General features: G+C 45.6%; 2 protein-coding genes across 2 annotated transcripts in view; both read right to left on the bottom strand.

Annotated features, from left to right (window-relative positions):
* The window catches only part of LOC140720960 (NACHT, LRR and PYD domains-containing protein 12-like), a 135278-nt gene extending 120116 nt beyond the window's left edge, over window positions 1-15162 (bottom strand). The window contains exons 1-2 of the mRNA XM_073035829.1: window positions 15046-15162; window positions 860-956 (exon numbers count right to left, since the gene is read on the bottom strand). Coding sequence (XP_072891930.1) covers window positions 860-869 — 10 coding nt within the window. The 5' untranslated portion in view covers window positions 870-956; window positions 15046-15162. The remainder of the gene's footprint in view (window positions 1-859; window positions 957-15045) is intronic.
* LOC140720936 (uncharacterized) overlaps window positions 1-16177 on the bottom strand; it is a 184325-nt gene that overhangs the window by 141354 nt on the left and 26794 nt on the right. The gene's annotated exons all lie outside the window — the stretch shown is intronic.

The raw sequence follows: 16177 nt of genomic DNA, 5'->3' as shown, positions 1-16177 counted from the left end.
ACCGCTCCTTCGGTCCTGACTCCATTTTATGTGCCAAAACAACTTTGAAATCAATTTACAAATTCTCTGATTACGATACCTCAACCCGAAACGTCGATAGTTAAATTCTCTCTATAGATGCTACCTGGCCTGCTGAGTTCCTCCAGCATTTTGTGTGGAGCCCTCTCTATTTATCATTTTTAATCCTATTCGTCAAAGACATTTCATTGCTTCGTTCGCATTCCCCGCCCACCCGCCCCCGATTCCCTGTTTAAAATTTCTCTTGTTCACTGTCGCCTGCACCCAGCCTGTTCTCCAACAATATAACATTCTTCAACTCCACCACAGAAAACAGACAGCGGGAGTCTCCCCTCACCTCCATTGTGCAACAACCCGAAATCTGGGGAAAATTCACCGTACTCTTCCAAACAGAAAAACAACATCTTGCTTTGCAATTACCCTTCCAAAACAACATCTGTTTCTCTCACTGGCCGTTGGAGGCATTTCCCCCATCAGGATGTACCAAATACTGACAGAAATTCTGTCAGTTCCCTGGACTGTTACATTGCCCGCTACTGTATTCCTGTCTGAGTTTCGCCCACAGCCACCTTATTCAGGAGCTCCTTCTCCTTTCACTCAGGTGAAGATTTGTGTGGTGAGGGGAGTGATTCGACCATTCCCCTCGTTAGGTCCCTGCGCTGGACCTGTGAATTGTTCCAGTGCTCAAGGCGGCTTTACCAGTAGAAACAATGACCCCGTTTGATGGCACTTTTTCTGTGCCCCTTTAGCGCCCAGGTTTATTCCTCTGAACTATTGATGAGTTGACTACCCGTGTACCATAATGATGGAGTTATAATGAGAAAGAGCGCAGTGAACATACCTGTGTCCATTCTGACTGTGACTGACGTTGGTTGACTGTCGTCTGCTTGTCTGCTGTCCGGATAGAAGAAAGCACCACCTGCTGGCGATGATCTGAACTACACATATAAAACGGAGTGTTTGAGTTACTCTGCCCTTCATAATTTAGAACACTTCTGTAAGGTCGCTGTTCAGTCTCCTACATTCCAGGAAGTAAAGACATAGAGTGACCACCCTCTCCCCAGAACTGAGGTCTCTGGCCCTGAGAACAAACTCGCAAATCTTCTCTGCTGTCTTTGCACTTTAACTGAGCCTTTTCAAACATATAGTGACTGGAACTATACTTTGTACTGCAAACACACTCTTACCAACGACTTATACAATGGCGCCATAGTGGTTAACACAAGAGTTTATAGATTGAAGGACCTGTTTTCATTGCCCGCCGCTGCCTGTAAGTGTTTTCATGTTGTCACCGTGATCGCATGGGTTTTCTCCCGGTGATTGGGCAGCTCCACCTCCCCCCCCCCCCCCCCCCCCCACACAGTCCTAAGACATACCGTCGGGCTGGTCAGTTGGTCATTGTAAATTGTCCTGTGACAAGACTAGGATATGATCGGGGGACTTAACTAAATAAAATAAAGTCACATCTCCTGCACTCAGTACCCTGACTGTTGAAGGACGACGTGGTAAACACCGCTTCATCACCCCTTGTCGCCGCATTGAGAGAACTGTGCACTTAAACGCCTCGTTCCCTCTGGTCTCTGACAATCTCAGACCATGAGATGCTTGTTCCAATATTCAGAAAGAAATTGAGGAGCGCCAAGAAAAACAACGTACCAGCAAAGTTTGATGTTGGTAGTATCCCTCAAGAATATGCAGTGGAGGTGAAGAACAGATTGATGGATTGAAGCTGGTGGAGAGAAAGCCAGAAGAGCAGTGGACAGAAGTAAGAAGCATCATACAAGAAGTGTCAACAAAAACTATTGCAAACAAAAAGATCAGGAAAGCAAAATTGATTCGTGCGGAAGCTGAGCAACGAAGAGAAGTTGCTCAGGAGATTGGAGATCTCCAATGGAGATTGAAACAAATACCTCCAAATGAACACAACGTTCAAGCAGATAGCAAGGGCAGATAAGGGAACCTACTTAAAGGAGAGATGCAAAAAAGCTGAAGAAACCAACAGAATTGTAAAAACCGAGATCTATTCAAGATTAGTGAAATCAAATAATATTTCATGCTAAAATAAGTATAGTAAAAGACAAAGAAGGGACTGACCTTACAGAAGCAGAAGACATCAAAAAGAGATGGCAGGAATACCCAGAAGAATTGTACAGGAAATATCCCAACAGCAAAGACACCTGCAATGACTCCCTCGTCGATCAAGAGCTGGACGTTCTGGAAAGTGAAGTCGAATGGGCGATGGAAAACATTGCCAATACTAAGGCTGCAGGATGTGACAGGAGTCCAGTTGAGTTGTTTAAAACTTTAAAAGGTGATGGTGTAAAAGTAATTTGTCAGCAGATCTGGTAAACTTAACAGTGTCCTTTAGACTAGAAAAAATCAGTTTATATCCCAGTTCCCAAGAAGGGAAATGTAAAAGGATGTTCAAATCACCGAACAATTTCACATGGTAGCAAGGTAATACTAAAGATCACGCAAGCAAGACTACAGCAATATATGAGTCCTGACGAAGAGTCTCGGCCCGAAACATCGACTGTACTTCTTCCTATAGATGCTGCCTGGCCTGCTGCGTTCCAGCAATATATGGAACGTGAGCAGCCGGATGTACAAGCTGGTTTTAGAAGAGGCAGAGGCACCAGAGACAATATTGCTAACTTACTCGGAATAATGGGAATTTCAGGAAAGTATTTATATATGTTTTATTGACTACTGTAAAGCCTTCAACAGTATCGACCATAATAGACTATGGCAAATCTTTAAAGAAATGAGGATACCTGAACATATGATCTGCCTTATGAGAAACCTGTACGAAGGTCAAGAAGCAACAGTTAGAACTGACCACGGAGCAACAGACTGGTTTAAGATTGGGAAAGGAGTATGACCTGTCAACCGACTTATTTAATTTATATACTGAACACATCATGAGGAATGTTGGTCTCGAGGACTCAAAGTTTTGGAATCAAAATTGCCGGAAGAAAAATTAACAACCTCAGGTATGCAGATGATACTATTCTAATGGCTGAACGTGAGTAGGATCTGAGGAAGTTTCTAATGAAAGCGAAAGAAGAAAGTGGAAATGTTGACGTGTTGCTCAATATTAAGAATACCAGCCAGCCCTATCAACTTCGTGGTAATAAATGGAAAGGAAGTGGAAACAGTAACAGATTTTGGCGGTTCAAAGATTTCTATGGATGGAAATGCAGCCACGAAACTAAATAGCTCTTACTTCTAGGGAGGGCAGCAATGAGAATTTAGACAAAATACTGAAGAGCAGAGACATAACATTGTCTACGAAGATCCGTTTTGTCAAGTCTATGGTATTTCCATTTGTGATGTATGTCTGTGAGAGTTGGACTATCAGTGAGGCTGAATACAAAAGAATCAACATCGTTGAACTCGGATGCTGGAGGAAAGTGTTAAGAATGCAGTAGCCAGCAAGAAGACCCTATAAGTCAATACTTGAAGAAGTACAGCCAGACTGCTGATGAGGAGGCTTGAAAAGCTCAAATACTTTGGCCACATGTAGTGCGCGCATGCGCAGTGGGCGGGGCGGTGAGCTGGTGCGCGTGTGGGCAGTGGGCGGGGCGGTGAGCTGGTGCGCGTGTGGGCAGTGGGCGGGGCGGTGAGCTGGTGCGCGTGTGGGCAGTGGGCGGGGCGGTGAGCTGGTGCGCGCGTGGGCAGTGGGCGGGGCGGTGAGCTGGTGCGCGTGTGGGCAGTGGGCGGGGCGGTGAGCTGGTGCGCGCGGTAGATGAGAAGACTGTGGAGTCAGGGACAAGGAACAGGAAGCGCGTCCATCGGTCCCGGACCGTGCTGGCCAGCTCACCGAATGAGTCAAAAGTTCGACACCCTAATGCAGCTGGGGCACACATTTAGCGCACAAAGCTGAATGCAAATCATTAAATCAAGCAAACCGCTTGTGCTCAGTTCAACTTATAAATAAAATCATACCTCCTTTCACATACTAGTAAGTTTACATTCATTAAATTGTTAGAGTTTTTCCAGTCAACACAAGATGCATAATTGGACCACCCGGCCCCTCGAAACTGCTGCTGCAGATAAGGAGATCACGGCTGAAATGATCCAAAATGTAATTCCGTATTTCCCCATGTCCATCCCTGTAACACTTCAAACTTGCTGTTTATCTAAAATCCCGACATTAAACAGAATAAGTCATTGCTTCCTCTGGCTATCGAGCGGCACATTTCAAAACACTCTCAATCGACACAGGAACAGCAGATGTATTCCTTTGAAAAAAGGAAATTCTGGAAACGGAACAGGTGTTTGCTGTACATTTCTCACACCTTTGCTTTGAAACTGGTGGCCGTTATTCTTAGTCCTTACCTAACCTGTGGAAAACGTAAATCGTGCAAACAGGAAACAGTAGGAACACACAAATCACCGCCGCCAGAAGTGGCTTAAAAAACAAATATCGCCTTGATCGCTGATCCAATGCACAGACAACCGATTGTTTGGAAATAAAGATCTAAAATAAATATCAGAAGCTGAATTATTGTCACCTGAATCCCCCTAGGATATTCTGACAATGTGAATACTGCGTGTCGTTTCTTTCAAATAGCCCCGCCCACAGCCCCACAAGGATCTCTCGTAACCATGGCAACACACACAGTGCTGGAGGAACTCAGCAGATCAGGCAGCATCTATTGATGGGTGTAAACAGTCGACGTTACGGATCGAGCCCCTTCATCAGGACTGGACTAGAAAGGGGAGCAGGGCAGATAATTGACTGATTTCGAAGGTGCGGCTTGTTGTTCTGTGAAAGTCGGTGCTCAGGGTCTGCGAGCAAGTAGCTGCCTGTCCGTCACATTCCTCAGAACAGGGTGCGGCCGCTCCGCTGAAATCAAATCCAAACCGGTTCGACAAGACACTGTTGTTCAAATATGAAGACAGTTTAATATTGTATTTAACCCTTTTTGCTTCATGGCGCGATGTAAAGAACATTACCTGTAACCTCCAATGTAACTGTACTTTTTTCCATAGATGTTGCCTGGCCTGCAGAGTTCCTCCAGCATTTTGTGTGTGTTGCTCGGATTTCCAGCATTTGCTCTTTTCTCTTGTTTGAGAGAGATCGGTGACGGGTCACTGCCCCGTGGAATATTTCTTATGTCGCTACCGGGGTGAAAGATGCTTTCTGCTCGCACTCAGTAGAAGCCACCCTGGAGAGTATTTCTGGTTGACGGCAAAGTCCTCCTTTCTCTTAATCCATTTGGGCAGTGACTGACTCGTTAACATGAACATGTCAGGACTCCCTTCTCCCACTAAATTCACTCCCGATCCCGACCAAAGCCGAGCCTCGCTGTAAACGCTGAATAGTTGTACAGAATCACAGACAACGCTTACCTCTGTGTTTAACCGGACGGCGTTCAGTGTGGTCCCGGGAAATCACAGTCTGACTACCCGGGTGATCGACAATGGTCCTGCACCGATGTTCTCACCCTGCACGGAGAGTTGGGTCTGAGCTGCTGCGTTAACCTTTCTGTCCGGATTTCCGTGTGGATCTCTCATTTTTCTTTCACCGCAAGCAGTGGGGCGGAGTTTCTCTGTTTAACTCAGCGAGTCCCAGGCTGCGGATTTGTTCCACTCCTGGTACTGGGAGGGGCTGAGCTCCGCCCTGTCTGTAAACTGGACTGCCCGGCGTCGGTACAGTTTCAGCTCAAACATCCCTCACCTGTTTGGGTACAGGGAGCCGCCTTTCTGCTGAAATTAAACCAAAGGGTTCGGCTATATATATATATGTATTCACATTCAACTGGAATAAATCTGGTCAAAGATTTCTCAGCTCTTCTCGATTCAGGGTAATTTACCAAAAATCATTAATTAACACTATCATTGAGAAATTATTGCATTTCCACCCGGATTACTATTGTCACAAGAATCCCCCTCGCCCACAGTTAACGGGGGGGGGGGGGATCATTTCACAAGCAGATTGTTGATCCACACCCCGCCGGAAATACTTGTGGAATTCGTTTCTCTGAAAAGTCCTATGTTCTAAATGGCCAGAAGATTCACCGAGAGGGGTGGGGGGGGGGGGGGGATGGACTGATTGAAAGTGGGCGTTACTGAGGGAGTGATGCTAAAAAGTAAGACCGCTGTCAGAATGGCCGCCTGGGAGGGAGTGACGTAGTAATTGAAAATCAGCGCCAGAGAGTGAATAGTGTGCTGCTTTAAAATGGGAGCCTCACTCCCCACTATCCCTTGATCTACCCCTCACACTCCCCGTCCCTCTACCCCATCTACCACATCTATACCCCTCATGATTTTGTAGGCCTCCGTCAATTCTCTCCCAAAATCTTCCGCGTTTAACCATATAACTATATAATAATTACAGCTCAGAAACAGGCCATTTCGGCCTTTCTAGTCCATGCCGACGCTTACACTCACCTAGTCTCAGTTGCCCGCACACTGCCCATAACCCTCCATTCCTTTCCTGTCCATATACCTAACCAATTTTACTTTAAATGACAATACCGAACCTGCCTCTACCACTTCTACTGGAAGCTTGTTCCACACATCTACCACTCTCTGAGTAAAGAAACTCCCCCTCCTGTTACCCTTAAACTTTTGCCCTTTAACTCTCAAATCATGTCCTCTTGTTTGAATCTCCCCTGCTGTCAATGGAAAAAGCCTATCCACGTCAACTCTATCGATCCCCTCATAATTTTAAATACCTCCATCAGGTCCCCCCTCAACCTTCTATGCTCCAAAGAATAAAGACCTAACTTGTTCAACCTTTCTCTGTAACTTAGATGCTGAAACCCAGGTAACATTCTAGTAAATCTTCTCTGTACTCTCTCCAATTTGTTGATATCTTTCCTGTAATTCGGTGATCAGAACTGTACATAATGAACAAGTCGTAAACTATTAACCTTCCCTTGTAACTCAGGTCCTCTAATCGCAGCAACATCCTTGTCAAATTTCACTCTACTCTGTCAACCTTATTTAAATCTGTCCTGTTGGTACGTGACGCAAACTGCACTCAACACTCTAAATTGGGCCTCATAAACCTCTAATGCAACTTTAACATAACATGCAATCTCCTGTGCTGAATAATTTATGAAGGCCAATGTGCCAGAAGATCCCTTCACTACCGTATCAAGGTGTGCCGCCACTTTCAATGAATTATGGACCTGTATTCCAGACGTCTTTGCCCTACCGCACTCCTCAGAGCCCTACCGTTCACTGTGTTTGACCTACCCTGGTTGATTCTACACAAGCGAAACAACTCAGACTTGTCTGTATTAAATTCTATCTTCCGTTTTCAGCTCAGCTTTCCAGCTGGTCCAGATCCCAATGCAAATTGATAGTTTTCCTCGCTGTTAACTATACCCCCAATCTTGGTGCCATCCGCAAACGTGATGATTCAATTAACCACCTTGTCATCCACATCATTGATATACATGACAAATAGCAAAGGACCAGCAGCGATATCTTCGGTATTCCACTGGTCACGGGTCTACACAGGAGAGGCAAACATCTATTACCGCTCTCTGCCTTCTCCCACAATGCCAATATTTACTCTAATTTATTACCTCACTCTGAATGTCAGGCAAATGACTTTTCTCAGTCAGCCTCTCACGCGGGAACTTGTCAAATGCAAAGTAGACAACATCTACTGCCTCACATTATGGATGTAACAGGTATGACTGATCGGATAGGTTGCGTGTGTATATTTTAATACTAGGAGCATTATGGGTAAAGGTGATTAACTTACGGCATGGATCAGGGCATGAAACTATGATGGAACGGGTAATAAATGTACCAGATTTTCGAAGTTATAGAAAAGATACAGGAGGCGGTGAACGTGGCAGGAGGGAGTTACACGACTAATCAGGGACAATATCATAGCTGCACTCACCGGAGATATAATGGAGGGGTCAGACAGAGTCCATTTGGTGGAACTCAGGACGAGGGAGGGTGTAATCAAACTGATGCTTTTGTACTACAGACGCCCTAACAGCCACCGGGACAGTGAGGCACAGATATGTAATCAGTTTAAGGAAATGTGTAAAACGTAGGGTTGTTGTCATGGTGGATTTCAACGTCCCTAATATAAACAGGGCCCTTTTTAGTGTCGGTGTTTAGATGGGGCAGAATTTCTTAAGTACATACAGGAAGGTTTCTTAAAGTAATATGTGGACGGTCCAACGAGAGGATGGGCCATACTGGATCTGGTGTTGGATAACGAGTTTCTCCTTTCCGTGGGTGAACATTCAGGGAAAATTGAAAAGAAATCCTTAACTTTCAGGATAGTGATGGTTCAGGAGAAGCATAGTTCCAGTGGGAACGTTTTAAATTGAAGTAGGGCAAACTTCGAGTGTATTAGACAAGAAGTAAGAAGCGTTAATTGGGAACATATTGTCTGGACAGAAAACATCAGATATGTACAGGGTGTTGAATGGTCAATTAATGAGAACAGGAAAGGTATGTTCCTGTTAAAAGTAAGGACGGGGATGGAAAGACAAAAGAAGATCAGACGAACAGCGACGTGATAAATTTAGTCAAGAAGGAAAAGAAAACCTATTTTAAGCTTCAGAAGTTAGGATCAAACAAAACACATGATGAGGTTTTGGGCCTCCTAATGAGTATTAAGACTATAAGACGTAGGAGTAGAATTAGGCCATTTGGCCCATCAAGTCCGCTTCACCATTTAATCGTGTCTGATCTTTTTTTTACCCCTCAGACCTGCTCGCTGGACTTTTCCCCATAACGTTTGATCGGTGGATAGGTTCCCAGAGCTTTATGGGGTTTACTCCATTTTATTGAACGAAACAAGAGATGAGATTACTGGGCCCTTGCCCAGTATCTTTCTGTCCTCTCTAGCCACCGGCGAGGTCCCGGAGAACAGGCAATCCTATAATTGTGCAACTCTCTTTATGAAAGGAGTGAGGGGGAAATCCTGGGAACTGTAGACCGGTGGGTCTCACGTCAGGTGGAGTGAAGTTGCTGAAGGAAATTATTCGGGTTAGGATTTTTGAGCATTGGGAAACCATGGCCAAATTAGGGGGATCCAGCTTGGCTATGTGTTTGTTAGGTCGTGTCGTACCAAATTGATTGAGCGTTTTGACAAGACGATTAGAGAGATTGATGAGGGTGGGGAACTGGATGTTGTCTACATGGATTTTGGTAAACCATTTGACAGTCCTTCGTGGGAGGCTAATCCAGAAGAGGAGGATTCATGGGATCCGCAGCGAATTCGCTGTTTGAATTCGGAAATGGCTTGTGCATAGACGACAGGTGGTAGCGGCTGAAGAGACTAACTCGAGCCTGTGGTCTGGAATTAGTGGAGCTTCGCAGGCATCTGCATTGGGACCTCTGCTGTCTGTGCTGTATATAAATGATCCGCATGAAAATGCAGAGGAGTCAATTAGTATATTTCTGGATCATACTAAGATGGGTGGAATTGTCGGTCGTGTAGAAGACTGGCAATCAATACAACGTGATGTAGAATAGTCACAGATGCGGCTGAGAAATAGCAGACGGAGTTTAACCCAGATAAATATGAGGTGTTGCACATCGGTAGGGCAAAATGCAAGGAGACAGTACACTGTCAGGAACAAGATCCAAACAGTGTTGCTGAGCAGAGAGATCCGTGATCCAAATTCATAACTCAGTGAAAGTGGCTACACAGGTCGATAAGGTGGTTAAGGAGACTTATGGAATGTTTGTCTATATCAGTCGAGGCATTGAGCTGAAAAGTTCGGAGATTATCTTGCAACTTCATAAATCTCTAGTCAAGCCACATCTGGAACCGGTACATTTCTGGTCATTTCACTATAGAATGGATGTCGAGGCTCTGGAGAGGGTGCGGAAGGCAGAAGAGGGTTACACGGATGCTGCCTTGTACAGCGCGTATGAGCAAACATGAGAAGCTGGATAAATGGGTTGTTCACTGTTGCAACAAAGCTGATCAGAGATCTGATAGAGTTTTAAAACATTATGAGAGGCTTAAATGGAGTGGACAGGGGTTTTCTGTTTCCCGGGGTTGCAATGTCTGATACCTGAGGGCATGCATTGAAGGCAGGAGGGGGTGGCTTCAAGGGGGATGTGAGGGGTAAGCTTCTTCATTCAGAGTCGTGTTCAGAGAATGTGCTGCCTGGTATGGAGGCTGAGGCAGAGACATTAGAGGTTTTTAAGAGACGTTTGGATAGGCACATTGATGTAAGGAAGACTGGGGATATGGACATGGTGTCGGTGGGAGGGATTAGTGTTTGTGTGCTTTGATTTGCTTCTTAGGTGCTTCGGCACAACATTGTGAGCCACGTGGTCTGTTCCTGTGATGTGCTGTTCTATGATCTATGTGGACGAGTTCTCCAGTCTGTCCTGACGGAGCAATGACGTGATATTTTCCCTGACTAGTAACGCCGCAACCCCCCTTTAAAAAAATGACTAGTAACGCCGCAACCCCCCCTCCTTTAATCCCGCCCACTCTCTTGCATCTAAAACAATGGAACCCCGAAATTCTGAGCTGCCAGGCCTGCCGTCCTGTAAACAAGTCTAATGGTTACAGTAGCTCATCTGCCTGTCCTTCAGTGATTATTACACTGAAATATTAGTTATATCATCATCAGGACATTGTCATATCGTACTTAAACTTTTGATTCCTCACTCTCTCCACTCCTTACTCCCTCCACTATCCCCGTTGTAGTCCACCAATCTCTCTCTATCCCATTCACACTCTCTCTACCCCTCTCACTCAGCCTCTCATTATCCTCCAGACCCTTGCTCTCACAATCTCCTCCTCTAACTCACCCTCTGTCCCCTCGCTGTCCTCCGCTGTCTCTCTCTCCTCTCTCTCCATCTCTCTCCCTAGCTCGCTCGCTCCCCCTTCTCCCTTCCTCTACCTGCCCCAAATAGTGAAACACATCTTCAGCTTTCCCCTCTCCAACTTCCACACCCACACCCTACCCTTCCCCTGCCCTGCTCACCCCCTGAGCATCCACATCACAGAGCCCCTTCCCCTCACTCTCACCCGTACATCAGCCTCATTTAAAAGTTTACTGGTAACTATGATTGGGTATGAACTAGTTTCCAGATACTTGATACAGTTCTTTACATTGTGGAACGTCGAGGTTGGGAATGCCAAAGGTTGAATTATTTAAAGGCATCATGAAAAATAGTTTCTAAAACAGCAGCAGATTATGTCAGTCTCAGGTGAACGTAAAGTGCAGTAAACTCCAGCAAACGGGGCAGCAACTGTAACTGGTAACGTGGCGGGTTCACGACCTCAGGCAATTTACTATAGATCATGTTTCAGCTTTTAATCGCATTATCCTGCAGCAGAAATGGTTAAATACATTATTGAAATGAATTTGTTTCACACCCGCATGAGGGTGAATTGTCAAACTGGTCTGATTTGATTTCAGCAGAGAACCTCTCCCTGTTCTGAGGAATGTGCACGGACAATGATCTGGCGTCTTCCTCATTCCGAAACATCGATTGATGATTCACTTCCACAGATGCTGCCAGACCTGCTGAGTTCCTGCAGCATTTTCTGTGTTACTATGGTTACGGAAGATTGGCGAGTGGAAACCTGTGGGACAGTGGACAAGGCAGTGTGAAACTACTTCAAAACACATCCATGCTGTTGGATTTTATTTGGGCGGCGTGATTAGGTGTGAATAATTCAACTTCTGATATTTATTTTGGACAAATAATTTAATCAGCCCCTTGTCTGTATTATGGATCAGAGATCAAGGAGTAATGGAGACATAGAAAAGTACAGCACAGGAACAGGTCCTTCGGCCGAGGAATTTAAACCGCCTAATCTCATCGGCCTGCGCCGGGGCCATAGTCCACCATACCCCTACCATCCAAATGATTAATCCCACCGACCTGCACCGGGGCCATAGTCCACCATACCCCTACCATCCAAATTATTAATCCCACCGACCTGCGCTGGGGCCACAGCCCACTATACCCCTACCATCCAAATGCTTAATCCCACCGACCCGCGCCGGGGCAATAGCCCACCATACCACTACCATCCAAATTATTAATCCCACCGACCTGCGCTGGGGCCATAGTCCACCAAACCCCTACCATCCAAATTATTAATCCCACCGACCTGCGCTGGGGCCATAGTCCACCAAACCCCTACCATCCAAATTATTAATCCCACCGACCTGCGCTGGGGCCATAGTCCACCAAACCCCTACCATCCAAATTATTAATCCCACCGACCTGCGCTGGGGCCATAGTCCACCAAACCCCTACCATCCAATCGATCAGTTAAACAGTGACATGGTGTTCTCATGCACTACTTTTGCTGGCCTCTCATTCTACGACCCTCTGAGTGAAGAAGTTTCCACTCATGTTCCTCTTAAACTTTTCATCTTACACTCTTCACCCATGACCTTTGGTTGTAGTCCCACTCACCATCAGTAGAAAAAGATTGTTTAAACTTGCCATATATGCCTCATAATTGTGTATACCTCGATCAAATCCCCTTTCAATTTTCTAACCTATTAAATCTGTCCTTATACCTCAGGTCATCCAGAGCCGGCAACATCCTTGTAAAATGTTTCAGTATCCTACAACCTTATTCATATCTTTACTGCAGGTCGGTGACCAATCCTTCACACTGTTCTCCAAAGTCTTACACAAGTTCAACATAACATCCCATCTCCTGTACTCAATACATAGATTTATGATGGCAAATGTTTGAAAATGTTTTCTTTACGACCCTATCTAACTGTCAGGCTACATTCAATGAATTATGGACCTGTAACCCCAGATCCCTTCGTTCTCCTACACTCCTCAGTACCCTATCGTTCACTGCTTCAGTCCTACCCTGGCTGGTCTTGCTGAAGTGCAAAACCTCGCACTGCGTTAAATTACTTTTGGGTTATTTAGCCCATTTTTGGAGCTGGTCCAATTCCCGCTGAGAGTCATGATAACCTTCCTCACTATCCACTACACCCCTAATCTTGGCGTTCTCTGCAAATTTGCTGATCCAGTTAACTACATTATCATGTAGATTGTTGCTTTCGATGACAAAGAACAACCGAGCCGGCGCTGATCTCTGCAGCAATTCACTAGTCACAGGCCTCCAGTCAGAGACGTAACCATCTGCTGCTACTTTCTGATTTCTACCACCAGGGCAAGGTTTAATCCAGTTTATTGAATGCCGAGTGTCTGAACCTTCTTGACTATCCTCCCATGCCAGACCTTTGCAATTCTCTTCTAAAGTCCATGAAGACAATATCCACTGCCTTGTCTTCATCAAATTTCGTGGTAACACCATCAAAAATATCTATAAGTTTGCTGAGACGAGACCAACCACGTACGTCGCCATGCTGACTATCCATAATCAGTCAATGTCCATCAAATAATTCATATATCCTATCGCTTAGAATAGCTCACAACATCTTTCCCACTGTTGATATCAGACTCACCTGCGTATAACGTTCTCACAGAGTTTTAGACTTTTTCTGAAACAGAGGATCCTCTCGAATCCACAGAGGATCCAGGACCTCACTACTTATATAGACTCTGTATCCATCTCCTGCGGAATTACAGATGCAGAACATCCATCTCTACCATCTCGTCATCTCCGCATCTCCTTTGGCTCCATGTATGGTTTACAGTTCTGATCTTCCAGGGGACCAATGTTATTCCTTGCAATCCTTTTGTTCTAATCTGCATAATCCGTTAGTACTAACCTTCACCCAAAGCATTCATTTAGCACACTTGATTTCTTTTAAAGTGCTACCTTGCATTTCGTATACTCAGTAAGTACCTGCCACCCTTAACCTACTAAGGAACTCCTTTTAAGGAACCAGAGCCTCAACATCTCTCAAAAATAAAACAACGATCCCTCAGCCAGTTATCCTTACCTTTTATTCTGATAGGCACATTCAAAACTTTATACTCTCAAAATGTCTCCCTTGAAGGTCCCCTGCTTATTAGAACGACTTTGCCAGAAAACAGCCTGACCCATTCCACAGTGGCCAGGTCATTTCTGACACCATCAAATTGTCCTTTCCAAATTTTAATCGCAACCCATGCAGATACGCTTTTCCATATTTTCTTTGAATACGGTGCCATTGTGATTACGAGATGCAAAGAGTACCCCTCCACACCCCTCTCTCCTTGGCGCCCACCTCACTCATTCCTCTCCTCTATGCTTCCCGGTCACTTACCCTTCTTGCTCACTGAACTTCCCTCTCACCCCTCCCATGCCTCCTCGTATACACCCCTTCCTCTCGCTCACCTAACCCTCCTCGCACCCCTCTCCATCATCGTCTCCCATTCTGCTGAACCCTCTCCCGCCACTCTCTCCCTTCTCCCCGTTTCCTACCCTTCTCTCTCTGATCCTATTCCCCTCCTTACCCGTGACTCACCCTCTTTCCAACTCTTTATCATCTCTCCCAGACGCGCTCGATACCCCTCTCAGTTACCCTCTCCCGATGCCTCATACCCTTTCTCTCAAACTCTTCCTCTCTCTCCGCCCTCTATCTGCCCCTTCCTTTCTCTCCCCTTTCCTTCCATCTGTTTCACTGTCCCCTCTTTCTCTGTCTCTCCCTTCTCTCTCGCCCTCTCCATGTCTCCCATCTCTTTAACTCTCTCCCACTCTTCCTGCTCCTGACACAACCTCATCTTCCCCCTCTCCAACTTCCACACACTCATCCTGCCCCTCCTCCGCCTGCTCACCCCTTCAACCCGCACTCTCCTCCTTTCCATCAGCCCCTCCCTCCCCCTCACCCTCGCGGTTACAGGAAACATTTAAAAATTACTGGCAGCCGTAACTGGGAACATAGCCAAGTTAATGTTGCGGTTAGGAACGCCACGGACTGATTCTTTGAAGGAATCCTGAAAATACTTGTAGAATAATTGCAGATGATGCGAGTCCGAGGGGAACATAAAATGCTGGAAACTCGCAGCACTGTAACGGGCATTGTTGTGGGTTCGAGACCCCAGGTAAATTTCTTAAAGACACATTAATGGTTCTATCGGTCTTCCCCGCAGCAGAAATTGTTAAATACATTATAAAAGTGAGTTATTTCACACCTGAATGACAGTGAATTGTCGAACCGGTCGGATTTGATTCCAGCAGAAAGGCCGTTCCCTGTTCCGAGGAATGTGGGACCCAGCCGATGCTTTCACAGGGACCCTGAGCTCCGAGTTTCCCAGTGCAACAACCCGCATCCATGGTCTGCCCTCTTTACCCTTCCTTTCCAATTCCACTGAAGGGTCTTGGCCCGAAAGCTCGACTTATTTCACCATTCCACAGATGTTACCGGTCCTGCTGGGTTCCTCCAGCATTTTGTGTGTTACCATGGTTACGAAAGATCAGCGCGTGGGGCAGAGAGAAGGGGCAGCTTGAAAAGTCTTCAGAACATATCCTGCTTGTTAGAATATTCTTGGGGAATTAAGCTGTGGAGAATTAAAATTCTGATAATTATTTCATATCTTTGTTTAGTTAACCCGTTATCTGTTATGAATCAGAGATCAAGGTGACTTAGAGAAGTACAACACAAAATCAGGCCTTTCGGCTGAGCCATTTAACCTGCCTAATCCCTTCGAGCTGTACCGGGGCCAAAGCCCTCCACACCCCTCCCATCCAAACTGTCTCTTAATGGTTGAAATCAAATTCGCTTGTAACATGTGTAGCCAGCAGCTCGTTCCGCACTCTCTGGACCTTCTGAGTGAAGATGCTTCCCCTCATGATCCCCTTAAACTTTTCATTTTCAACCCTTCACCCATGACCTCTGGCTGTAGCTCCACCCAACCTCAGTGGAAAACGACTGATTGCGTTTACCCTCTCAATCCGTCTATCTCTGTTATATCTCCTCTCGATCCTTTTCGTTCAAAGGAATAAAGTTCGAACCTATTCGATATTTCTTTACAACTCAATTTTTCTAAAATTTGTTTTTTTTATATTTAAAAAACTTTTAATTTAATGCAGGTGACGCGAGTCTGGAGTAATAATAAAATGCTGGAACCTCGCTGCGAACGGGGTAGAGTGACTGGTAAAGTTGCGAGTTGAAGACCCCAGGTAGTTTTCTTTGAATCACGTTAATGATCCTATCACTCTTCCCTGCAACAGAAATGGTTAAATACAATATTAAAGTGGCGTTGTTCACACCTGAATGAGAGTGAATCGTCGGACCGGTAGGATTTCATTTCAGCAGAAAGGCCG

This window comes from Hemitrygon akajei, unplaced genomic scaffold (assembly GCF_048418815.1).
Source record: "Hemitrygon akajei unplaced genomic scaffold, sHemAka1.3 Scf000048, whole genome shotgun sequence".
NCBI classification, from domain to species: domain Eukaryota; kingdom Metazoa; phylum Chordata; class Chondrichthyes; order Myliobatiformes; family Dasyatidae; genus Hemitrygon; species Hemitrygon akajei.
This window is presented reverse-complemented; position numbering and strand designations above follow the sequence as displayed.